The following is a 26,012-nucleotide window of genomic DNA, read 5'->3' as shown; positions in this document are numbered from 1 at the left end:
TGCAGTTTCTGAAGTTTAGTTGACTAGTGGTCATCTGAGAAATATCTAGTGGTTATCACTTAGTTAATGTACAGCGTAAGTTCCCGAAACACCGGGGGCTTAGCCAAGGAGCTAGGTTCTCTCCCTCCTGTACAGTTCTAGATTCTCTACAGGGACCCCGTCTCCTTTACCTTCTTCTCTGTCGTCCCCTGCACGTAGCCTCTACCTTGTCCAGGTTGGCTGATCCAGCTCCTGTCTTGTCCCTTCTAGCCAGCAGGAAGGAGGAGAGGGCAGGAGAGAGCATCCCTTTCCTTTAAGGGCTTAATCCAGACCTTGCACGTATTAATTCTGCTGATACCCGACTCGCCACATACACGCGAGCGAGACTGTGAATGTTCTTATTGTGGGCAGCAGTGTACTCGGCTAAAACTCAGGGGCCAGCCAGTAGGAAAAACGAGAGAATCGCCATTGGAGGGAGGGTGGGTGGTGGTCGCCCATACTCATGATGGACTGAGCCCTGGGCTCAGGAATAATGAAGACAGTGTCTTTGTTTTCAAGGAGCTTATAGTAAAGCAAGGAAGAAACGATGATTAAAACACACTGTATAAGTGCCAGGGTAGAGATACACGTACTCTCCAAGGATGGCTGCACCAGTGTATCCCATCCCGCATGTTTTTATGGTGTGACTTTCCGTCACATGGGGAAACAAGAGACGTCATCTGTTTTGAGCAACGTGGTCGGATTTGTCTCCTGTTGCGTATGGGTTGTCCTGGAAGGTCCACTAGTAACGAGAAAATAATACGGTGGAAGTGATGCTTGTGATTCTAAGTCTAGCCTTCAGAGGTTTCCAGCTCATTCCTGGGTCTCTGGTCTGTGGGACCCAGTCACCATACCATACAGAAGCCAAGCAGCCCCACGGAAAGGCCGTCTACAAACCACCCATCCACACGGATTCTCTCCGCCCCATCCTGATATGATTGTTTTCTTTCAAGCCTACAGAGAAGTTGGAAGAATAGTAAACAAGCATCCACATAACCGTCTCTTGTATTCAGCAGTTAACTTTTTGTCATATTTGCTTTGTGTGTGTGTGTGTGTGTGTGTTTTGGCTGAAACACTTGTGAGTTAGCTGCAGACATCCTGGTGCTTCACTCCTGAATGTTTCAGCAGCAGTTCCTGAGAGGCAGGCACCACGCTGTTACCAGGCCCAAGAAAATTCTCGCTGCTCTCAGACCCTGTGCTGTTTCGTCCACGGTCACGTTTCTCCAGATGTCCCTGTGTTTGGCTGGATTTTTCAAACCAGGATCTAATTAACGATTGGCTCGAATGTCATGTCTCTGGTGTCTTTAAATCTAGGACTACTTCACCCCCATCCCTTTTATTTCTCTGCGACATTGGGTTTTGGAAGTAACCCTAACACGTCTCTTGGATGCTGTCCCATTTGTCTGATTGCTTCCTTGAGGTGCGTTTTGGCTTTCCTCACCCTCTGTGTTTCCTCTAAACTGGAAGTTAGGCTTCAAGCTTGGCTGTGAGATTCAGGCTAACCTTTCTGGCAACAGCCCCACACCTGGAGGCAGGTGTCGTGCACGTCCCCTTGTGAGCGACCTCGCATCTGGTGGCCTGGGTGACGTGGTAACCTCCTCATTTCTCTGTCGGGTGGTGTGTTCTTTCTGCACCGTCATGCCAGTGCCATCTGAGTTTCCTGCTCCCCCGCGGTCTGCCAGCAGATGGTTGTCATGTCCACAAAGGTTCTGAGTAGATCTTTAGTACTTTCCCTTAACGTAAATGCAAGTGCAGACAGTCGCGGCACCTTTGAAGACAGCTTCCAGTCTAAGAAAGATGTAAACCAACAGGAGAAAGGAACTCAGAGGGAACAGAGACAAGGTGAGTTAAGAAGGTCGAAGAGACTGTTCAGAGCAGCTGCAGAGAGGAGAGACAGTGTATCAGGTGCGTGAGCTAGGACAAGAAGGCGCTCTTGGAAATTCAATACACACGAGCAAAACTAAAAACCTTCACCAAATGGAAGGTGAGCTTGCAGCTGTCTCCTAGAGAGCAGAGCAAAGGGGCAAGGAGATGGAAGATGGGAGGTGAGATGAGAACACTGGACCCACAGCCTGGAGTGTGTGTGCTGTGCAGTGAGGCTGGTGTGAAGGGCGCATGCTGCCGCCCCCAGAGGGCCCGGAGTCGGGGAGAGGCCTCGTGGAGGTGAAGAGAGGACCCCAGACACGGTTAGAGGAAGAATATCTGCAAAACTTTGAGAGAATCAAAACTCAAATATTTAACGAACATTGTTATATGCCAGGCATTCCATAGCTGCAAAAATGACATATATTAGCATTTGTTAATCTTTGTGAAATTGTTATAATTTGCTTTCCCTGTTTATTTGAACTGTCAAAAAAAATCCAACGCAATTATTATTATTATCATCATTATTATTGGTGTGTGTTTCTTCTCTAGCTTCTGGATGCGTTGGAGTTATCTCAGAGTCCCGTGTTGTTGGAGTTGATGACAGAAATGCTTTGTCGGGAACAGCAGCATGTTTTGGAAGAATTATTTCAATCCACTTTCAGGAAGGTAGCTGGAAAGTAAGTCATTCCGAGTCTGGGATTCCAGGAACCATGTGTGTCTCATTTCTGTGGGAGGTTATCATCTCTGTTCTTGCAAACGATGAGTGCATTATTTCAGTAGATGCAGATAAATTTTTGACAGAATCCAGCGCTCATTTACTCATTGATGATAAAACTTGCAAAAGGTCATCTATGAAAAACCAATAGCCAACAAAATATTTAATAGTGAAAGGCTGAATTTTCCTCCAAAGTTGGGAACAAGGCGAGGACGTCGTTCTTTTCTATCCAACATAGTCCTGGAGGTCCTAGCCATTGCAGCCAGGCAAGCAAAAGAAATAAAAGGCAGTCAACTTGGAAAGAAAGAAGTAAAACTGTTTTTACTCACAGATGGCACGAGGTAGAGAATCCTAAAGATCTACAAGAAAGTATGAGAACCAGTAAACAATTACAGAAAATTTGTCGGATTCAGGATACATATTCTAATGTCATTGGTGGTTCTGTTTATGAACAGAGAACATTTGACACTATAATTACAAATGTAATACCGTTCATGATAGCACCAAAAAGAATAAAACACTTGGGAATAAATTTAACACAAGAAGCACAAGACTTGTACACCAAAAATTACAACCTGTTGCTGAAGGAAATTAAAAAATTAAAGATCTAAATAGATGGAGAGATAGTCCATGCTTGTGAGTTGGAAGATTCAATATTGTTAACATGGCAGTTCTATTCAAATTGCTAGATTTAATGCACTCCATATCCAGATTCCAGCAAGCCTCATTTTTTGGGTACAGGAATTGACTAGCAGTTCCTAATGTTTATAGGGAAATGCAAAGTACCCCTTAACAGCCAAAACAATTTTGAAAAAGAGAGACAAAATTGGAGTATTTTTCACATCCCAGTTCTAAAACTTACTCCAATGCTACAGTTGTCTCTGTGAAAATTAGTTAATATTTTTCATTTTTAGAACTTTTAAAAACAAAACAGAAGTAAATTTCAATCAGTGGCAGTTGTTATTCTTTTTTATGTTCAAACTGTCCCATCTGTGGCAGTGGGAGTCCATGGCGGCCGGCTCCTAGGTTCTTGGGCAGCCTTCCTTAGTCTCTGATGTCTTTTATGTGTCTTCTGGCTCAGCAGATCACCTCAGGCTCACCTTGACCCAGAGTCAAGCCGTTTCTCTAGAGAGCCCTGTGAAACGGCACTTAGAGACCACAGGCTGGGTCCTCAGTGAACTTAGTGCTACTGGGTTATAGCACTACTACCGGTTAGTGCTGTACTGAGGAATAGTTTTGTTTGTTTTAAGGAAAAGAAAAATATCCTGATACTTTCCTTTCAATCTTAACATTATGGGTTTTTTATTACTTTTATTATTTTTCCCTTACATTGTAGATTTTAATTTTTTTCTGTTCAGTGTTGTTTTGTTTTTGTTTTTTTTTTTGTTTTTTTTAATAAATTATTTTATTTTATTTATTTATTTTTGGCTGTGTTCTGTCTTCGTTGCTGTGCATGGGCTTTCTCTAGTTGCGGTGAGCGGGGGCTGCTCTTCATTGTGGTGCGCGGGCTTCTCATTGCGGTGGCTTCTTGTTGCGGAGCACGGGCTCTAGGCGCGGGGTCTTCAGTAGTTGTGGCGCAGGGGCTCAGTCGCTCCGTGGCATGTGGGATCTTCCCGGACCGGGGCTCGAACCCATGTTCCCCTGCATTGGCAGACGGATTCTTAACCACTGCGCCACCAGAGAAGCCCCAGTGTTGTTTTTAATAACATTTCACCAGTATTTAATTGCTTTATCCTATAATACACATAAAATATTTTCAAAACTAACACTACCAGTATTACTGCTAAGAATAATTATAGCTGGATGAAGTTAAAATTTTTAATTTTATTTATAATTTATTTAGAATATATTCTCTGAGGATATACAGTCAAATTTTGTGTTCCAGAATCACTTGAGAGTGTTTTTCAATGTGCAGTTATTATACCAATTCATTAGGTATGCTTTAATTCATTTTCAGATCTTAGAAGTTTTTTTTTTTTTTTTGACCTAATTTTCTTATTGAATATGTAAAATACATACGTGATTTGAACGTTAGAAGTACGTAATGCGCTACATTCAGGAGCCTTGCTTCTGTCTCTTCCCTGTCCTATCGTCTTCTGCCCTTTCACCTTTTTTTCTACTTCATGTTTTCTACAGATCACACTAAATCAGCACGTAGAGATCTTCTGCTTTCCTTTTTTTTTTTTTTAAACAACTGTGTAATTATTCACTGTGTGGAAGTACCAAGTATTTTGAAGCAGCCCCTACTGGTGGGCTTTTGGTCAGTCTTTTTGCTGATAAGAATAATGGCATAGTGAATAGCCCTGTGCACATGTCATGTTGTATTTTGCCAGTGTAGCTTTGGAGTGGATTTGTAAATGTGAGTGAAAAGGTAAATGCATTTGTGACTTTGCTAGATATCACCACATCCCCTTTTGGGGCTGTATTATTTGCATTCCTGCCAGCAGTGGATGAAAGTGCGTTTCATCACAGTCTTGCCAATAGACTATATTGTCAAACATTTGGATTTTTTCCAGCGTTAATAGGTGAGAAAGGATTTCTCAGTGTTGCTCTAATTTGTATTTCTTTTATTGTGAGTAAAATGGAACATATATTCATATATTTAATGCTCATTTGCATTTATTTTTCAGTAAACCATCTGTTGGCCCATTTATGCTCTTTTCCTTTGCCTCCTCTTTCCTTTAGCTTTCTGTGTAAGGGCTGTGCATCTCCACTGTGCTCAAAGCAGGATGCTCCTTGAGAGAACTGAAATCTAGGACAGTGTCCAGATGAATATTGCAGAGCCCATGTAGATCTAGTGGTGTCCTGCAACCTCAAATTTTTGTGACTGAATTACCTTCAAATCCAGTATTTTTGCTCTGGGTCATAGCTAACTTCTGAGCATCGAGATTTTAGAACTGGAAATGATTTTAATGATCATTCAGTCCTAACCTCTTATTTTTATAGGCGGGGAAGCTAACGCTATTCTTAATTAGTAGATTTGTAGACGGAATCGTATAGGTGATCATTCATATACCGTATTACCCAGATGAGAAAACAAAAGGCCAGCTGAATCATCTCTGCCTGGGAAGTAGGAGTGGTGGTTCATTACTGAGGAAGAGGCTGGAATTGTCTGATGGGGATTCATGAGTCTCAGGCTCTGGGATACATGATGGTGTCGAGGCTGAGTCTCTTCCAGAGCCTTCCAGAAAGACCATATTGAAAGTAAAAGAAAAAAGTTCTTTTTCCTAATGCCTAAATAGGCATGAGGATTTCTGGGGATGAGTAAAATAACATGACTTACGTACAAATGCTTCTTGTATTTCCTGGTTTTTATACATATAATCTTTAAAGGTATTTTTCTAATTCATAGTCATTGGCATTTACTTTGCTTGTAATGTAGTAGGCCGTCATGAAATATTTGTTTCAAGCCTGAATGTGCATGTCATTTTCTTTTTTTCTTAGGAGTCCATGTGCAACACAGTTAGGCCTTCTGGATAGTGTGCACGGGATGTTCAGGAGGGATGACCTGCTTCCCAGCGTCACCCGCCAGGCGGCTGTGGACCGAGTCCTCCTCACTCTGCTGTGGCACTGTGACCTGAATGCTTTGAGGGACTTCTTCTGCAAAGTTGTGGTGGACGCCATTGATGTGTTGAAGTCCAGATTTATAAAGGTATCATGGTCTGTGATTAAATTGAACGTTAATAAGAGCTGACAGACCTCCGTGGTCAGTGTCGTTAGAAACTGCCATGTGTTCAGTCAGGGGCGTCTGTAGCTCAAGGAGCGTCCCCTCCATGTCCTGATCTCAGCCTGCAGGCATGTGGTGTCTGCGTTAGTTTCCTCAGGCTGCTGTCACAAAGGACCGCAGATGAGGCTGAGAACCACAGGCCTTTATTTCCTCATAGCTCTGGAGACCAGAGGTCAGAAACCGCCTCCTGGGGCTGCACTCGCTGCGGAGGTTCTGGGGAGAGGACGGCCCTCACTCTGCCAGCCTCTGGAGCCACCAGCGTCCCTCGGCTTGTGGCCACATGGCTCCTCCCGGTGCTTCTCTGCTCGCTTGGCTTCGTCCTCCTCCTCCTCCTCTTCTTTTTTAAAAAATCCGCTGTTTTTCTTCTTTTATTGAAGTGTAGTTGACTTACAATGTTGTGTTAGTTTCAGGTGTACACCAAAGTGATTCAGTTATACACGTACATGTGTCTGTTCTTTTTCAAATTCTTTTCCATTATGGTTTATTACAAGGTACTGAATGTTTCCTGTGCTATACAGTAGGTCCTTGTTGTTTATCTGTTTTATGTATAGTGGTTTGTATCTGCTAATCCCAAACTCCTAATTTATCGGCTCTGCCTCCCCTCCCCCTTGGTAACCACAAGTCTGTTCTCTATGTCTGTGAGTCTGTTTCTGTTTAGTAGATAAGTTCATTTGCGTCATATTTCAGATTCCACATATAAGTGATACATATGGTGTTTGTCTCTCTCTGTCTGACTTCACTCAGTATGATCATGTCCAGGTCCATCCATGTTGCTGCAAATGGCATTACTTCATTCTTTTCTTGGCTGAGTAGTATTCCCTCGTATCTGTGCACCACGGCTTCAGCTTCTTTATCCACTCCTCTGTCGACGGACATTCAGGTGCTTCCAGCTTCCTCAGTTCTGTCTAATCTCTCTCTGCCTCCTGCCTGTAAATATTGCATTCTGGGCCCACTTGGATAATCTTCTCAGGGTCCTTCGCTTCACTTCATCTGTCTCATCCCTTCTGTTATACAAGGTAACAGTCACAGGTCTGAGGCATTGGAATGTGGGTATCTTTTTGGGGCTGTTATTCAGCCTGACACAGTCTAAACCCATTACGACATCGACTTTTAAGTCCAAAAGCTCATCTAAATATTATTAGCACAAAGTCCCAAATCTCATCATCTAAATCATACAAACCACATATGGGTGGGTTTTGGGTATGATCCATCTTGGGACCAAACTCTGTCCGTTTGTGGACCTGTGAAACTAGAAAACAGATTATTTGCTTCCAGAACACAGTGGTGGGACAGGCATAGGATGATAATTACAGACATTCCTGTTCCAAACAGGAGAAAATGGAAGGAAGGAGTCTGTTTTTCAAAGCAGTTTTAAAACCTGGCTGGGCAAGTCCATTAGGTTTCAGGACCCGGGAGTAATGCTCTGTGGCCTGGCGTTCTGCCTTCTGGGCCAAAGACTCCATCCTTGGAGTCATTCTGCTTTGTTCTTGAAGGTTAGCATTTGTTTGCAGCTGAGTAGTTGTGTCTGTTTCTTGCCTGTAGAATTTTGGGAGTACAACATCCTTTTTTCCATTTCATTTTGTCTCTGTCCCTTTCAGTTCAGCTGGTATAACATTCTCAGAAACCTTCTGTCTCCCTCGTGCTCATCCTGGAGATTCCCTCCGTGAGACAGGGGAGTCCCTTCCCTGTGCGCGGCTGCTGTGAAGCGGTTGAGCGCAGCCGTGAGCCACAGGCGTCGTTTCTTCAGCCATACCCTCAGTCTTCTCGCCAAAGCGTGCTTTCCTAACAGCCAGTCTCCTGACGTCAGTGTCTTCTACAGTCTGGATGGGCTGAGAATTTCCCAAATCATCAAGTTCTGGTTCTTTTTGCTTAACAGTTTTTGTCTCAAGTTAATTTCTCGCACCTCACGTTCTGCTGTAAGCAGCAAAGAAGCAGCCAGGCAGTGTAGTCTCCAGCACATTTACTTGGAAATCCTCTCAGCTCAGCATTCAAGTGCGTAGCCTGCGAGTCCTGCTTTCTGCACAACTTCAGAACACTGCTCAGCTAAGTTTTCTTGTTAGCCGCCTAACAAGGATCCTCTGTCCTCCAGTTTCCAAAAATCTGGTGCTTCCTTCCTTTTGAGACCTCACCAGCAACTACTTTAATGTCCATATTTCTAATAAAAATATGTTTATGATGACGGGCATTCCCTAAGACAACACTGGCTTTCTGTTCACTTCCTTCTGGGTCCTCGCCAGCAGTGCCTTTAACGTCGATATTTCCTAACAGTGCTCTCTACAGGGCAAGCTAGGCCTTTTCTGTCATGCATGGCAAAAATTTTTTCTACCTCTACCCTCTGTTCAATTCCAAAGCCACTTAAGGTATTTTTTTCATTTGTTACAGTAGCGCTCCAACTTTTGGTACCAAAATGTGTCTTAGTTTCCTTAACCTGCCGTAATAAATTATCATAAGCTTGGTGGCCCAGAACAAAAGTTTATCCTCTCACAGCCTTGGAGGCCAGAAGTCCCAAATGAGTTTCACTGAGGTGAAGTCAGTATTTGCTGCCACACTAAATAGAACACATCAATACTTACATCCACGTTTTAGCTCTTGGGCTACCTCTTGTTGAAGTGGTTTAACATCTTTGTTAAAATTACTTTCAATGTAAAGGGCGTTGAGTATTAAATTTGATTTATTCAGTAAAATATTTTTCCTGTTATCTTTTCTTAGCTGAATGAATCTTCCTTTGATACTCAAATCACCAAGAAGATGGGCTACTATAAGATGCTCGATGTGATGTACTCTCGTCTTCCGAAAGACGATGTTCACTCCAAGGGATCTAAAATCAATCAAGCGTTCCACGGCTCGTGTGTCACAGAAGGAAATGAACTTACAAAGACCCTTATTAAGTAAGGTTTTACTTAATTTCGGATTGTATTTAACTTGTTAATATTTTTGATACATATATCTTTACGCATGTATATAACGTGAATAAATGTTTAAACACTGAATTTTTAGTTTTCCTATGTACAGACTACTTAGATGGACTTTAATTCAGCATGTTATTGGGTAACGTTTTATCCTATACACATCTTCTATACAGAGTAAAGCTCTTTTTCTTTTACTGTTTTTTCCTACTATTTTTTCTCCCTCAATAGCTTGATATGTTTTTAGTGGTATGATTTACAGTAAGGAGGGATTTAGTGTATTTTATTTTTTCTATCATTTGAAATTAAAGGAGTGTTAAATACTTCTAAGCAGACGTTTTATAAAGCACAGAGTAGTCAGATACGTTTTCTCTGAAGCCGGCCTTCTGGTGAGGTTCCTCTTAGTGTTGGACACCGATGTGCCAGGTCTCTGCAGACTCACCTCTAGCTCCTCTGACCCTCTCCTCACGTGTCCTCCTCAGTGGATGACGTCGTCACCACGAGCGTCCTGGGGGTCGTGTTATTTTTCCTTCTGAACCTCTTCAACCTCGGCACACACCCTGCCGGCCCCAGAGCTGGTGGATTGGTGTCCGCGGGGCTCCTGGCACCAGTGGCTCGTGTGGCACTGGGGTTGCTGGTGAAGCGCCGCAGGGGCCTCCTGCGTGATGGGTCTCCTCGCCCCGAGGCCTGCCGCTCTCAGCCCCGCTGCCAGAGTGACCGTCCGTGTGTTACAGGAACCCGACTGTTTTGTTTCCCAGCCTGAAGCCCTTCAGAGGGACCGCGTCCTAGTAGCAGGGGCCGGCAGGCTTCTCCCCTCGAGGGCTGGGCGGTAACCGCTGCGGCTTCCTGGGCCCCGTGGAGCGGCCGGCAGCAGCGTAGATGAGGGGGGGCCGTGTCCGGACCGCACCGTGCTCGCGTGCTCGCGTGCTCACGGGGGCTGGCCGCAGCCGGCAGGGCGAGACCGCGCTCCTGGGTGTGGCTGGCAGCCGCCCACCCCTGCCTCCGCCGCTGCTGCCCCCCCACGCCCGCGCGGTGCCCGCATGGTGCCCGCGTGCCGCTTCCCCAGGGTCGGTTCAGGCCCGGCCTGGTGGAGCCCTTCCTGCCCCTCAGGCTGGGCCGCCGCCCGCCCGGCTTGTTGCCGCCCCCGTAGGTGTGGGTGTGGGCGCCCGTGGGGCCGGCTCACCCCGCTGGATGGACTGACGCCCGCCCGGCCGCCCACAGGCTGTGCTACGATGCCTTCACGGAGAACATGGCGGGGGAGGCCCAGCTGCTGGAGCGCAGGCGGCTGTACCACTGTGCCGCCTACAACTGCGCCATCGCCGCCATCCGCTGTGTCTTCACCGAGCTCAAGTTTTACCAGGGCTTCCTGTTCAGTGAGAAGCCGGAGAAGGTAGGCCCCTCCCGGCTGCCGGCCGGGCTGCCCGGGCGCTGCGCCCCCCGGGCCGCGGTGGCTGTGCTCCTCCAGCCCTGCGTGCGGACGCGGAGGGCGGGGCCCTGGGGTGGCGTCAGCGCCCGGCGTCTCCGCCCGGCGCTCAGGCGTCTTCACGTGGGGCTTTGCGTTCACAGAACTTGCTCATTTTTGAAAATCTGATAGACCTGAAGCGCTGCTACACGTTTCCCATAGAAGTGGAGGTGAGTGAAATTTTTCGTGGTGTTTCCAGGCTACGAACACTTAGCACTTAGCACACTTATGCTTATAGAGAAACACACTCATCGCGCTGAACGTTAACTGCCCAGTCCTCAAGTCCGCTGTGAGCTGTCAACACTGGCAGCTTCTTACAGTTTGACCCGAGATACGATCTCAGGCAACTACAAAACGGTGGTCATGACTCGGGTTTTCCCTCAACTTGTGAAGGAGAGAAAGTGCCACTGAAAGGAGCTCTTAGGACACATCCCTGAAGTTGTTTTCTGAAGTTCCTCTGGTCAGTGAAGTTGAGATCCACCCCGATGCAGGGTTAGGCCCTGGGGGCCCTGGTGGGAGGCTCGGCGCATCACGGGCGCCGGGAGCACACGTCTTGGGGGGAAGATGCTCTGGCAGAGGAGCCGAGCTCAGCGGAGGCCGGGGGGCTGCAGCCTTCCGCAGCCCGGCGGGCGGGGGGCTGGGCAGAGCGAGCGGGGGCTGGGGGGCTGCAGCCTTCCGCAGCCCAGCGGGCGGGGGGCTGGAGGGCGGGCGGGCGCTCTGGCCTCCACCCCTCGTAGTCTGCCTGGTGGCTCACAGGTCCAGGCCAGTGCTTGCTTCCCGCCTTGAGCCCTTTTGGAACAAGACTGGAAAGTTTCTTCTAGGCCTGTGTTCAAAGAACTAAAGACATGAAATAATAAACACCCACGTCCATTAAGCCTTCAGACACTTACTGTGCATTACTTGTGGATTCCGCCACGGCCGTGAGGCGCTGTGACCTGTCGTGACTTTACAGTCCAGGGAGCTGAGGCTCATAAGTGCAGACGACGGGTCCCCAGGCCTGTGGCTGGAGGGGTGCAGCCCACGTGGGTCCCAGAGCCCGAGGGGGGCACCAGCTCCTGGCACCCGGCGGGGGGGGGGGCCTTCCTGAAGGGCGCCCGCCTGTCTTTGTGGGGGGTTTTCAGTGCTTTTAAGTTTGGTTAAAGTTTTTGCTTAAAAGTTAATATTTGCCAGATTGCTACTAAAATAGAAAATATGTGACCACGATTCTAAAAAGTCTTCAATTGTTTGTTTTTGCCTAACAGGTTCCTATGGAAAGAAAGAAGAGGTACATTGAAATTAGGAGAGAAGCCAGGGAAGCAGCTAATGGGGACTCAGGTAGGACGTTTTCAAAATGATGAGAAAGATTCCAGTAGTTGGTATTTGTTATATAAGTAGACAATACTTTAAATACCCCAACGTTGGAACTGAATTTGAAAATTTTTATTTTCAAGTGGCAAATGGAATTGTACTTTGAAAGAAATGCAGTTAGTTAAACTTTAACAGCACAGAAACATCTCAAGTTGGCCAGAGGGGGCTCAGATGTGGTATGCTTTTTTAACAAAAGCAAGATTGGCCTGCATTTATTTGCTTGTTTTCGGATTATGTTTGGGTGTTATTTAGATACTTTCAGAACCCTGTGTGACAATACAGCCCCATCCTGCCACTCCTCTCCTGCAAACCTCCCATCGGCTCCCACCTCCCCGCTATACCCCTGTCTGCTCCCTGCGCCCCAGGGCGTTTGCTGTGATGTTCCCCCAGGCGGACTAATCTCGGCCCCAGAGGCCAGCATGGCCCCTTCCTCTGAAGGAAGTTCTCCTAGCCTCCCTGTTTAGAATCAACTCTCTCTCCCTCCACACGCTCCTGGTTTCAATTTTTTGCTTAATTATCTTCATAGCTTTTTTTTCTTCTTCTTGATTTGAGGATAAAATTTGGGCCAGTTTTCTGAGTTCCTTAGATACTTTGAAGTAGCTGTTTTTCAGTGGCATCTCTTGCAGCGTTTATGTTAGGCTGTATGGGCAGAGTGTACATCATCAGAATTTTCAGTGCAAGAAGTTCTGTTAGCGTCACATCCAAAAATTGGATCTAGTTCAACTTCACGCCTTTGTTTGCGACAAAGAGTAACTGCTCAGTGGGGACAGAGTGCGAGGAGGTCCCCCCAGGCCCTTTTTGCTTTGTGGACCCGGGTGGTGAGTGAGAACCACGGGTTTGATGAACGCCTTTCTTTGGTGCAGGTAGCCGGGTATCGCTTGAGCGTAGAGAAACCCATTTCTTACTAGTTTGAGTAAATGTAGTTTCTTCTCTTTTTGCTTCAGGCGGCCCGTGTTATATGTCTTCCTTGTCATATCTGGCAGACAGTAGCCTGAGTGAGGAAATGAGTCAGTTCGACTTCTGCACTGGAGTTCAGAGCTACTCGTATGGCTCCCAAGACCCTCAGTCCACCGCCGGCCGTTTCTGGAGACGGGTGATTACCGAATGCTGTAGTCTGGGAGGGAAAGGGAGCCTCGGGGCGGTGGGGCCCCAGCCTCTCGTCCTGGGGTGCAGCGTCTGACCCCGCCGGCATGCAGGGCAGGTTCACGTTAGCCGGGCTCCTCCCGCGGTCAGGTCAGTGTTTGCATCAGAGCCGCGGGAGGGTGAGGCCCTCCCGAGAGAGCTGACCGCGCTGGCTCACTGTTGTCCCCCGCCGCGGGGAGGGGTGTGTGCTGTCAGCGTCCCGGCCTGAGCGGAAACTCCTCCCTGAAGGGCGGGCTCTGGCGACGGGCAGGGGGTGCACTGGGTCTGACAGCTGCTTTGAGGGGTTGAGCTCAGTCTCTCTTCTGGGGTCCAGCAGCTCACGGGGTCGTCCACAGCTCACAGAGCCGCTTTCCCGGCACAGCACTCCGTTTCTAGCTTGGGCTGACCTCACGCTGGTCGTTCTTTCAGAGAGAACCCTCCCCCCCCCGCCCCCCCCCCGCCCCCCCCGCCCCGTCCCAGCTCTGCAGGCGGCCCGAGGCGGTGGCTCTGGCCGCCCGCGTGCTGAGTGGGCCCAGGTACGGCCGCCCGTGGCCACGCGCTCCCTTCCCGCCTCTCCGGGGGCCTTGCTGGGAGCGCCTGTCTCTCTCGTCTCCCGTGACCCTGGTTGTGTGTCGGTTACTGTTCGGTGCCGAGTGAGCCTGCTGTCACCAACCCGTGACACCCCACCTCTCTCTTCTGCCCCAGTTTGTAGACGTTACCCATCGCCTGGGGCCAAACACCACGGGCACGGCGGTTGTGAGAGGAGTGTGTGTCCAGGGCTGTCCATCTTGGGAGGTGGCGCTCTGGAGTGGTTGCTGCCACCAGGGCCGACGGAAGGACGGGATTCACTGGGGCCGCCTTTATTCCTCTCTCTGCGCACTCCCCACAAGCCCTTAGAAGCCCAGGCTGACCTGTATCCAAAGCTGTGCTCTCAGCGTTTCTTAAGCTGTCCTTTCCTGGAAGCGATCTGTGCTAGGAACCACCCAGATCAGCTGTGTGTGTGTGAACTACACCATACATGTGTGTAGAACCTCAGTGCAGCATCACACTTACAAAATGATTATTCCTGCTCTTTTTTCTTAAAAAGGATCAAGAATGTTTTAAAAGTTTTGTTCTATTATTGATTGAAATTTTAGGGCAAATTAAGGAGTTTACAAAGTTTTTCAAAGTACTGAGAAAAATAGGTAAAAATTTATTCTATAATTCTACTTCAGTAGCTCTACTTTCTACATAAAGTGGCAACTAAGAATGACGCAGGCTGTGGCTCTCAAGATGTAGAGGGTCTGGGCCCGCCGGGACGCACACGTCTGAACTTTGTCCGAAGCAGCCGGTGTCTGCAGTGACACCCTGACCTGAGTGCGACCCTGGAGGAGAGCCGTGCGGCTGGGGGCGAGGGGATGGGATACTTCTCGAGGAGACGTGAGGTCCCCTGTGTGTGAGCCATTTGACCCGGAGACGCTGAGCGCTCTCCTCTGGGCCGCCATCTCACCGGCCTCTCCCTCCCCAGGAACGTCCAGACCCCGAGGTCCCAGGCGACGTGCTGGAGCTGGAGATGGACGAGCTAAATCGGCACGAGTGCATGGCCCCCATGGCGGCGCTGGTCCGGCACATGCAGAGGCTGCAGGCCGCTCGGCCAGGAGAGGTGCCTGGGCTGGGCCGGGGCTGCGGTGTGGGTTCACAGGCGCGCTGATCTTCCCGGTCTCGCTCACCGCCACTCGCCCCCGTCACGCTGAGAGCGAGCAGTTCACATCGAAGACTAAACCGGATTCCATCTCAGACACATGTGATGTCTTGTCACTCGTCTCCTGCCCTGTCATTGTTGTCTCGTAGTGTCAAAATATGAAGCTGTTTTGTTCCGCTTCCTTACTGAAGTAATTTTGAGTGTATTATTTCAGGGTTCAGTGCCAAGAAGTCTTCCTCCATGGATGAAATTTCTTCACGACAAACTAGGAAATCCATCAGTATCATTAAATATCCGTCTCTTCTTAGCCAAGCTTGTTATTAATACAGAGGAAGTAAGTAATTTATGATTTCTTTAAAAATTCTTTGCAATTACATGCATCTACTTAAAAAAAAAAAAACCCACAGTGAAGAAAGATGTACAGGGTCAGAGCGTGGCGTTATGCTCTGAATCAGTTCGCCGACTTGTGTTCTTTGTGCAGCATCGTTCTTCTGTCATTTTCTTGTAAAACACGTAAATTAACTTCTTCAGAGTTAGAAGTGACCTGTGTTAGGAAGTATACGTGTTGGCAGTTTTCTTATGGCTGCCAGCCTTCCTGGTTTACGGCAGCAAAGAAAGTGGGGAAAGATTCCTTCGTTGCTGTGTTTATCCGTCGGAGAGGGGGCTGGGCAAAGGCAGAGGGAGCCTCCGAAGGGGGCTGGGAGGAGGGCCCTCCCAGGCAGCAGACGGCAGGCCCCTCAAGGCCCTCGAGCGGAGAAGAGGCCTGGCCTGGGACTGCAGCAGGGCCCCTTCCTCGGGGTCACACTTGATTTCTAGCTGCTGGGGCTCAGACAACAGAAACCACGACCCTGTTTGCGCTGGAGCCAGAAGCCCGAGGCCAGGGTGTCGGCCGGGTGGTTCCTGCTGAAGCTGTGACTGGGCCTCTCCCAGCTGCTGTGGGCCGCGGGCATTTGTTGGCCTGTGGATGGTCTTCTCTCTCAGTGTACACACCTGTCTCATGTGTAAAGATTTCCCTTTTAACAAGGACACTGTTACTCAGGGTTAAGGCCCACCCTAATGACTTTCTTTTTAACTCGACGCTCTTCCAAGACCCCGTTTCTAAATAGGGTCACATGTACAGGTACAGGGAGTTAGGAGGACCTCAGCATCCTTTTGGGGCTCACAGTTCAGCCCACGATACTTGGGGCTCACATCTGATTTCCCGCTGGTGTTGCTGTGGGTGCTGGCTTGCTGGCTGGCAGACGGGAGCTGGCGTCTGGTGTCTGGTTCGATAAGGGGGCTGCTGAGCTGTGCGCACGCGTGTGGCATGAGGTGCCTCTGGAATCACTGCAGGTGGCCCTGCAGCGTCGCACATGCCCAGAGCTCGGGAACGGCGGGGGCCCATTGTGCTGTGGAGCGAAAGATGAGAACTTGTGTTTACAGCTGTTTTTAAGACTTGAGCCTTGAATTTATCCTCTTCTTACAGTTTAATAATATAGTAAAGAAGTTTATGTTTAAAATTTATAAATACACCAGTAGACATACGTGGAGAGTGTAAACTTTTTTTTAACCTATGGGGTACATGATCAAAAAAGATTTGTGACCACACAGATTTAAGCTGTGAGAGTAGATGAGAAAACATTTGGAAAAAGAAGGTGGCAGAGGGGAAAAAGGTTGATAGTCTGAGTTACATTTCAGTCTGCAGTTTCTGAAATAGATTAAATGGAATTTAGTGTTTGGAGATGCTTTGGATTTCAGAGATCTTGGGCATGTTTAGTCTGTAGTAGAATGACTTCTACAGCATGGGAAGACATGAAAAAGCAATTAGCCTCGTGCACCTAATTTTTATATTCTCCTTTTTAATTTACCCTATGCATTTGCATCCGGTAAAAGTAGGATCCTCCAGGGCTGCACGTTGCTCAGATGGGGAGAGCTTGGTGTAGAATGCCTTCGTTTTTATTTCTCCGAGCGTAGGTGTGGCAGAAGGGTTTTAAGCAAAGAGCAGATCAGTCAGAACCCGTTTCCTTTGCGCTGTGGTTTCAGGGCCCATGAGGAAAGACTTCAGCTGAGAATCTAATCGAATTACGCAGCGTAGTTGTTGGCATTCACATCTGTTTTGAATTTAGCTCGAGTCGTAAACATAGAATGGTGTTCCTGAACTCACATCTTGGTTACTCAGGGCATTCCTGTGACATGTGACCTTTGAACTCTCGCCTAGGTCTTCCGGCCTCACGCGAAGCACTGGATCGGCCCCCTGCTGCAGCTGGTGGTCTCCGAAAACAGCGTTGGGGGCGGGATCCACTACATGGTGGTGGAGATCGTGGCCACGGTTCTCTCGTGGACGGGAGTAGCGACTCCTGTGGTGAGAGCAGATGCGTCTTTGGCGCCCGCTCCCTGAGCAGCGCTGGATGTGGTCCCGGCCCCTGTCCGTCCTCAGTGTTTCCAGCCGGGATCGTGCCCGTCTGTGCTGCTGCTCTCCCGGGCGGCCTCGTTTGACTGCCTCAGTTCTGTCTTGTTGGGTCTGCTTTCGTTAATTCCTCCAGCCTTGCTTTTAGTTTTAAGCTATCAGGTGTTTGTGCTGTTTTGCTTATTGCTTTAACTTGCTAGGAGCTTGGAAACTGATCACTGGTTAATTAAAAGTACGTGTAAAATAAACGTCTGTAGACCCTGAGCGTGAGGTTCTGAAAACGTCTCCTCTGACTGAGGTTATGAGCCTCTGGCATTCGTCTTGCCAGCCTCCCTACTCCCAGAGTGTGACGGTGGCCTGTGATGGCTGAGATTGCTAAGGAAGTGCCCCTGGAGAAGGGCACCGGCCAGTCCTGACGCAGGGTGGGTCTGTGTGCTGGAGCTCTGCCCTCTGGCTTAAAGATGTCAGCACTAATAGTGTCCAGAGTTCTCGTGGAAAGATGTCCTGGGACGGCCCTTATTCAACGTAATATGTGTCCACGGAGCTGTCCCACGTGTTTGTGTCGGGATGTGCCCGTCCCGTTTTGCAGCTAACCAAGTCTAACTGAGGAGCCGTTGGAAGAGCTTGGTTCAGATGTCAGGCGTTCAGCTGGGCTAGGAGAGTGAGCTGCCAGGTGTCAGGGTAACTGATTAGAGCAACAGCCAAGGTGAACGTCACAGTGAACCTTTCACCACGCGTTGCAGTAGTCTGAGCAAGAGGCTGAAACCAGAGGAAGCGCGTCTTCCCTGCCCCCGACACCCATTCCGTGTACCCCATGGAACAGCCTCCCGGTCGAGGGTCAGGGGGCCGGCGCAGATGTGGGTGTCATCTCATGGTAGAGGGAGCCCCAACGGAAAGGCTCCAGCAGTTTGGTGGGACCCTGGGGTTGGGAGGAACGCAGTGGGGGGGGGGGGGCGTCTTCAGGGTCCCCTCCCTCCCCGTAGGGAGGTCCCGGCAGAGGCCCTGGGGAGGGTCCGAGGGTCTGGCGGGGGCAGGGGTGCTGCAGGGCCCCGGCGGCCTCTCCGCCCGCTGGGTGGAGGCCCGCTAGGTGAAGCCTTCGTGTTGCAGCCGCACAGGTGGCTTTTAACCCGGAGGCAGACTCCCCGTTGAATGCCCACTTTCTTTTATAAATGGACTTTCGGGTCAAAAAATGCTTTCCCAGAGTGCAGTGCTACGTATTTACATAGAATTTCTATACCTTTTTAGGGGGTCCCCAAAGATGAAGTGTTAGCAAATCGATTGCTTCATTTTCTAATGAAACACGTTTTTCATCAAAAAAGAGCTGTGTTTCGACATAACCTTGAAATTATAAAGACGCTTGTTGAGTGCTGGAAGGATTGTTTATCCATCCCTTACAGGTATAAATTTACTAGATTTTGCAGTGTCGTTTAAAGATCTTTTACACCTAGCACGTTGTGCGCAATGATTACAGTGAAAATTACTTGAACGGGTAGAAGGAGGAATGTGATCTGTGGTGGAATGTACTGGTGAGGTGGACTGTTGCCGCTAATGAATGCAGGCTCCGCGTTCCTTACTAGAAGCACCTCTGGGCGGCCATCGTCTGCAGGTGTGGGGTTTGCCCTGCCCTTCACTGCCCCCCCCCCCCCAGGGGTGATTCCTGCCAGGCACAACCTGGGGCAAACTAGAACTGCCAAAAGGTTTTACTATCAACCGAGGGGGGATTAGGACCAGTAATCAGATTGTAAGAAAAGTAGCGGTGCCTGTGTTGCAAAGGCAGAGTAACCTGGGTGTGAACAAAGAGGGCGGGAAAAGGAGAAGTATTTCTTACCCTGAAAATTAGCCATAGAAAGTTTTGTGTTTGTCTTCCGGCTTCTTATGTATGACAAGTTACACTGTTCCTTTATGCTCTCATTTCAGGTTAATGTTTGAAAAGTTTTCCAGCACAGATCCTAATTCTAAAGACAATTCCATAGGAATTCAGTTATTAGGCATTGTAATGGCCAATGACTTACCTCCATACGACGCAAAATGCGGCATAGAAAGTGTGAAGTAAGTATCGTGTTTTCGCTTCGTTTCTTTTTTTGGTCGAAGTGTACCTGAATCGGACTGGAGACTGGAATATGGTTTAATTTTGATAAATTTAAGGACTAGAACCCATGTTAAAAGTATTTCGAAGAAATATGTTAGTGGAGTGAATGAGGGAAGTGAGTTTTTAAAAATGAGTGTAGTTTTTTCACGTAGTTTTGGCGGACAAGGTGTTAGCTATTTTTGTTATTTTCTAAAGTGACATTTTCACCCTTTATTCCTGAAAGCAACATGAGCTCTGGAGAGCAGTCACTTCAGGGTCATGACCATGAAGCAGGTGGCCGGGCCCTGCTGCCCTTCGCTGTGTCTCTGCCACAGCTGCAGCCTCCGGCGCCTCATCACCCGGGGGGGTCCACGTGGAGGGGCTTAAAGCAGGACAGTGCTGACTTCACAGAGAGGAGCTGGGGCCCACGCAGAGCCGGCTGCTTGGTCAAGTTCACGCCTGCCGACGTTTCCCGTCTCTTTGGAAGCTCTTGCTATCTCGCTGGTCCTCCAGGGTCAGCCTCTGTGGCACCGGGGGCGCCGGGCGCCTGGTGTCACGGCTGGACGTGCGGCCCAACACAGGGTCAACGGGAAGTGGTTAACTTTTGGACAAGTGACTTCTCTGAGCTCACGTCCTGCTGTCATGAGGCTGGGAGCATCCCCCCCACCCCCGAGTCTCTGCATGTCCTTCTCCTGTGGTATAGACGCCTTTAACGGGGTCAGATCTCAGGTCGCAGCTGATTTCACTGCAGGCCCTGCAGGCCGAGCCTCCACAGCTGTGTCAGAGGTTCTGCGTGTCTGCACCTGGAGCCGCACAGGTGGTCTGGGCCCTGTTCAGGTGCCATTCATCTCTGGGCCTGGGGAGTAAAGTCGTGATACGCTTCTGTCAGTCAATGGGATGGGTGGTTTTATGCTTATTTACTTTCTACATTTGTCGTAGGTACTTCCAACCTTTGGTCAATAACATGTCCTTTGTCAAATATAAAGAGGTGTATGCGGCAGCAGCAGAAGTTCTGGGACTTATTCTTCGATATCTAACCGGGAGAGAAAAGGTGAGTGTGCTGTGCGCTTTATATAAATACTTCTGTTTCAGCTTTGACTTGACGTGGCTCTTGTTACTTGTAGCCCCTACACTAGGAAACCAAAGTGGGCATTCTGGAGTTATTACTATTTTACTCTCTTTCCTACTATATACAGTGCTCAGTTTTTTAAAAAGACGTGATTTTTTTTTTTTCCAGACTCTTGGAAACTTGGCAAATATGTAAAGGTGGTAACTTTCTTTTTATTGTAAAAATCAGGATATGAGTATGTAAGCAGCTTTCACTCCTCTGAACTTGGCCTTAGGAGTCCCTTTTGGAGAAACTGTCCTGGTAGAGCCTTGCTGTGGTTCAGGCGAAGTAAACGGGTAGAGCCCTCCGCTTGTACTTTTGGACGTAATGTAGCTGTTGGATAGGAGAGGGCTTCTCAGGGAAGGGCTCTCCATCTCTGCCCTGCCCACTCTGCACGACTGTGAGAAGGGCCTGGTCACGTCTCTAAGCACGGCACGCATTCTCCATAAGTTATCATTAAGACATGCGTAGAACCGCGTGGGCCATGTATGGAAATGGCAGGCTGTAACTTACTACCGTGTGGCTGTTCCCTGTGGCTTAGCATGCTGGGGCCTGCAGAGCTGGTCCCCCACCGTGACAAGACGCCGGGTTGCAGCCTGCCCAGGACGGCACGCTGGACCAGTCCTCGGCCCTTTGTCACTGCTTGCAGGACACTCTCTGCCCTCTCCTGCGCTGCCGTGTCTTCTCCCCCAGCCTCACGGCTTGAGAACTGCCTGTGCGTGGTCCCCAAGTTCCTGTCTCCGGTCCCCTCCCCTCCTGCAAGGAAGCAGGGCGAGGAGCGGCTTGGGAGAAGCCAGGGGATCCTGAGGGCACCAAGGCCGCCCACAGTATACTGGACCCCTGCCCATTTCACCAGTAAGGCATTTATTTGGATTTAGAACATTTAGCAAAATTAAATTAAGCTAAGAAGAAATAGAGCCCCCGCCCCCCCCCCCCCCCAAGAAAATCAAACTTCACTTATAATTTGTTTTCGGGACTGCTAGCTATTTTTGTAAAATAAAAACGTATTCAAATTCACAATCTTGTAACGATACGATTCTAATGTCCTTTAGTGGTGGGTTTCAATTTACATAATACGCTTAATTTTCACCGTGGGTGGAGCGCATTACGGCACAGCCCAGGCTTCATCTCTCTTGACTTAAATTTCAACTTAATGGGAATGATAAACCCTCTCGTTCTGCATAGTTCTTTTCTGAATATAAAATGGCATTGATTTAGTGTAGAGCTTTGGAAAGCAGAGTGGAACACAGAAGTAGGGGTCACTCGTGTTCTGACCACTGACCAGCCTGGCCCCTGGACCGTGGGCTCCGGTCCCGATCACCCCTCGTGCTCCCTCGTTGTCCCGTGCCGTCAGGGTCCCGTGTTCTGTGGCTGGGCACTTGCTCCCTGGTGGGCACAGGCTCTGGGGGAGCGGCCCAGAGGCCGCCGGGGACCTGTGGCAGGGGAAGGCAGGTGCAGGGGGATGGGCAGGGCGCATGCAGATCGAGTTCTCTGAAGCTGGTTTGACCAGAGGCGTGAACACTAAGCACCATTGAGCTTCTCGAGTGACTTGCTGGCAGCGTTCTGGTGTCAGAAGGAAGTATAATCTTGATTGTTCTGACGCCTGGGGTGTGGCCACAGCCCCCGAGCCTCTGGAGGTGCCCAGTGCTCAGAGCCCCCCCCCGGGGCCTCCACCTTGTGACGCTGTACTTAACCGAAGTTCCCACCTGGCGTGTATTTGAGACAGAGCTTAATCTTCCAGACGCTGGAGGAGTCTGTGTGTGAACTGGTGGTAAAGCAGTTGCAGCGGCATCAGCACGCAGCGGAGGACAAATTTATCGTGTGCTTGAACAGAGCCGCCAAGAACTTCCCTCCTCTTGCCGACAGGTGGGGGTCAGCGCCGCCTCCCTGCTCCTGCCCGGGGGGGTGGATGGGGGCGGTGGTGGGGGTCGGCGCCACCTCTGCTCACCGGCCTTGCCCGCTGCCTAGGTTCATGAGCTCTGTGCTTCTCCTGCTGCCGCGGGCCCACGGCGTGATGAAGACGCTCTGCCTGGAGGTGGTGCTGTGTCGTGCAGACGAGAGGGCGGACCTGTACCTGCAGTTAGAGAGCAGGGGTTTCGCGCAGCTCATGAGGCACAGGTGAGAGGGTCCTTGGATGCAGCTGGCTCGTAAAACGTCCCTTTGCTCAGCTGTTGCCTCCACTCAAGGCGCTTTTAGGTTGTCGCGAGGTGAGTGTGTGTTCCCTCTGCGTCTGCGTCTTTTCTCGTCTTGCCTGTGTGCACGTTTTTACACAGTGATGAACTGTGTCGTTGTGTCCTGATTTTCTCTGTTCAGTGCTTACTAAGTATCTGCTGTGTAGAGAGCATTCAGCTGGCGCTTACTTAAGGAGGAAGACACACGAGGAAGCAGGTGTGCACCCGGTCCGGACCGAGGCTGCGCTTAACCCCCTGCTTGACGTGCCAGTGCCTGACTAGCACTTGAAGTCATTTTTTAAAGTCGTAACATCCTTTCTGTTTAGCTTATTTTGTTTGACATTGCCAGGTTTTTAAAAATGAACTTTTTATTTTGGAATAATTTTATTTTTACGGAAAAGGTAAAAGATAGTACGTAGGATTCCCACACACCTTTCACCCAGGTTCCCCGTCTTACATAATCACGGTGAGTTTGTCAAAACCAAGAAGTTAACATTAGTACATTTCTGTTAACAAGACTGGACTTTATTTGGATTCACCAGTTTCCTCACTGACGTCCTTTTTCTATTCTAGGATCCAGGCAAGATACCACGTTGTTAATTTACTTTTAATAATCTAGCCCGCGATAATTATTTTCAAGAACGTAATTTTTATATAAGTGTAGTATTACCTATAATGTCATATTTTGAAATGCAGAACAGCACAAAAAAGAAAAAGGTACCTGTCATATCTGAAAGTCTAGTAATAACAACTGTCGAATTTGTGTGTTTTTAAAACTCCCTCTTACCGTAGAGATGACGAGAGACAGAAAGTGTGTTTGGACATAATTTACAAGCTGATGGCAAGACTGAAGCCCGTGGAGCTCCGGGGACTCCTGAGCCCTGTGGCGGAGTTCCTGTCTCACCCCTCCGCTCTGTGCCGGGAGCAGATGTACAACATCCTCATGTGGGTTCACGACAACTACCGGTGAGCTCCTCTCTGACGGTTTACGGCGCTGTCTTCGGGGGACCGTTTGGGTGCCTTTAGCAGTCTGGAACGATTAAGATGAATGATAAAGCATTTAAAAATATGTCATTAATAATTGAAACAAGTTTAGTGTATTGAAATATATCCTTACCTTAATTGATTTTGTGTTACCTGTGGGAAATATTCAGAGCGTGGTATTATGGGTTGAGTTGGAAGTGTAACTTGTTTCCATAGTTATCCCTTTACAGTCTGACAAGATTAAGGAAAGGGGCTGCTGGGATGTTTCCTCCTTTGGGGCTGCGACCACGCCACTCCTCGTGGGGCCTCTGCGGCCCTGTTCCCCCAGCCGCACCGAGGGCCTGCGTCAGGGGGCAGGCGCCGGAGGGCAGGTGGAAGTTCGCGGGAAGAGGCAGGTTTTGTTACTTCAGTTCTGGACGGTGCTCTTGGGGTTGAACAAAAGCAACAGAAGGAGCATTAATGGGTTTGTCATTTTGTTTTCTCAGCGATCCAGAGAGTCAGGCAGATGATGACTCCCAGGAAGTATTCAAGTTGGCGAAAGACGTGTTGATCCAAGGATTGACCGACGAGAATCCCGGCCTTCAGTATGTGCCCCCTCCTGCAACAGCTGGGCTGGGCGGGCACACTCAGGGGGTCTCTTTCTTGGCCAGTGTGGGGTCTTTCAGAGGCGTTGGAAGCACATTTGCAGTATCAGCGTTTTCTCTGCCTCCTGCTTCCATAATGTGTAATAAAAATGTATTTCAAATCACATTAAGACCTAAAAATCCTGACACGTTACTTTAACATAAAAGCCTTGAAAAAGTGGTGTGGGTTCACACTCTCTCTGCTGTGCCGTGACGTACAGCATTTCAAGATGAGAAGTCTGTAATAAAAAGTGGGTTATTGTTTCCCGTTTAACCCAGAGTGAGAGCTCACTATACGTGTCAGTATCGGATGACATGTTTGAAACCTTGGAAATTGGAGGATGCTACAGTGTAATCGCACATGGAGAGAGAAGGACAGTTGTTCTCCCCGAGGGCTAATTACGTTGCATTGCATTGCGTAAGGAGCAGTGTAGACTTTCTCGTACGAGTCTGTATATCAACTAACTTTTAATTGTGCTGGAATTTTTAATTCATTAAGCTTTTAAAAATTGTATTTGGATTTCTTAAACATTCACAAATTATAAAGCCTAATCTGGTTTTTAACCAGAATAGTTTGAATATTTTATATTCATATTATGTTTTGAATATTTTATGGCACTAACTTTTGGAGTGAATTGTCTTATTAGCAAGGCAACGAAGGACTATATATGTAATTTCTTTCAATGTTTTCTCAGTTTCAAAATATCTAATGTTGTATTCTCATCTTTGAAAACTTCCCAGGTAAGAGAGATGAGAATAACATCACCTAGTTTCTCACCTCTTGCTAAATATGCTAACATTTTGGAATATTTCTCCCCTTCAGCGCATACATTGTAAGTCAGCTTACCCTGTTGACACAGCTTTGCGTATGGTTGTCCTGCGTTGAGCTCTGGGCGGGGGAGGAGATGCCTTCCCTGCCGGGCACACGTACAGGCCTCCTTCTCTTCTTTCCTCTCTGCCCTTCAGATTAATGATTCGGAACTTCTGGAGCCACGAAACTAGGTTGCCGTCAAACACCTTGGACCGCTTGCTGGCCCTAAATTCCTTATATTCTCCTAAGATAGAAGTGCACTTCTTAAGTTTAGCGACAGACTTTCTGCTTGAAATGACCAGCATGAGCCCCGACTTCCGCAGCCCCGTGTTTGAGCACCCTCTGTCGGAGTGTGAGTTTCAGGTGAGCTCTCACCCCTGTGATCTGAGCTTTCCCTGCCTGTTGCTCAGCAGACATTGTCCACTGGTGTTAAACGCCATTCTTTTTTCTTTAATTGAGGTATAAATGACGTATGGCATTGGATTAGTTTCAGGTGTACGAGGTAATGATTCGGTATTCATACATATTACAAAGTCGTCACCGCAATAAATCCAGTTAACATCCGTCACCTCCCAGTTACACGTTTTCTTCTTGTGGTGAGAACTTGCAAGCTCTGCTCTCTCAGCAGCTTTCAGATACGCAGCACCGTGTGTTGTTAACAGTAGTCACCAGGTGTGCATTGCACCCCAGGACTGACTTCTTTTATAACTGGAGGTTTGTGTCTTTTGACCCCCTTCACCCATTTCTCCCACCCCCTACCCCTCGCCACCACCAGTCTGTTCTCTGTTTCTGTAAGCTTGGTTTGTTTTTTGTTCCAGATTCTACATATGAATAAGACCATACAGTATTTGTCTTTCTCTCTGACTTACTTCATGTAGTCTTCAAGGTCCATCCATGTTGTTGGCAAATGGCAGGATGTCATTCTTTTTCAGAGCTGAGCAGTATTCCATTGTGTGTGTGCGTGTGCGTGTGTATGTACACCACATCTTCTTTATCCATTCATCTGTCGATGGACCC

The 26,012-nt window shown here is 48.6% G+C and overlaps 1 protein-coding gene across 14 annotated transcripts in view; it reads left to right on the top strand.

Annotated features, from left to right (window-relative positions):
- The window catches only part of PRKDC (protein kinase, DNA-activated, catalytic subunit), a 151,327-nt gene that overhangs the window by 74,874 nt on the left and 50,441 nt on the right, over positions 1-26,012 (top strand). For 9 of the 14 annotated variants that reach the window (XR_014255729.1, XM_082433904.1, XM_082433898.1 and 6 more), the window contains exons 40-57: positions 2,434-2,561; positions 6,044-6,251; positions 9,036-9,214; positions 10,454-10,622; positions 10,799-10,864; positions 11,936-12,008; positions 12,986-13,134; positions 14,671-14,805; positions 15,059-15,178; positions 17,042-17,185; positions 18,476-18,627; positions 19,148-19,279; positions 20,238-20,349; positions 22,133-22,272; positions 22,375-22,524; positions 23,370-23,543; positions 24,047-24,145; positions 25,151-25,358. Coding sequence is in view for 13 of the 14 variants with exons in the window: in XM_082433904.1 (XP_082290030.1) it covers positions 2,434-2,561; positions 6,044-6,251; positions 9,036-9,214; positions 10,454-10,622; positions 10,799-10,864; positions 11,936-12,008; positions 12,986-13,134; positions 14,671-14,805; positions 15,059-15,178; positions 17,042-17,185; positions 18,476-18,627; positions 19,148-19,279; positions 20,238-20,349; positions 22,133-22,272; positions 22,375-22,524; positions 23,370-23,543; positions 24,047-24,145; positions 25,151-25,358 (2,538 nt within the window). In the remaining variant the exon portion in view is untranslated. The remainder of the gene's footprint in view (positions 1-2,433; positions 2,562-6,043; positions 6,252-9,035; positions 9,215-10,453; positions 10,623-10,798; positions 10,865-11,935; positions 12,009-12,985; positions 13,135-14,670; positions 14,806-15,058; positions 15,179-17,041; positions 17,186-18,475; positions 18,628-19,147; positions 19,280-20,237; positions 20,350-22,132; positions 22,273-22,374; positions 22,525-23,369; positions 23,544-24,046; positions 24,146-25,150; positions 25,359-26,012) is intronic. The other 5 variants (XM_082433897.1, XM_082433896.1, XM_082433894.1 and 2 more) reach the window with 1 other exon arrangement.

Source organism: Balaenoptera physalus (genome assembly GCF_965194825.1).
Source record: "Balaenoptera physalus genome assembly, chromosome: 17".
Classification (NCBI taxonomy): Eukaryota; Metazoa; Chordata; class Mammalia; order Artiodactyla; family Balaenopteridae; genus Balaenoptera; species Balaenoptera physalus.
The sequence above is the reverse complement of the archived record's forward strand: the minus strand, read 5'-3'. Positions and strand labels throughout refer to the sequence as shown.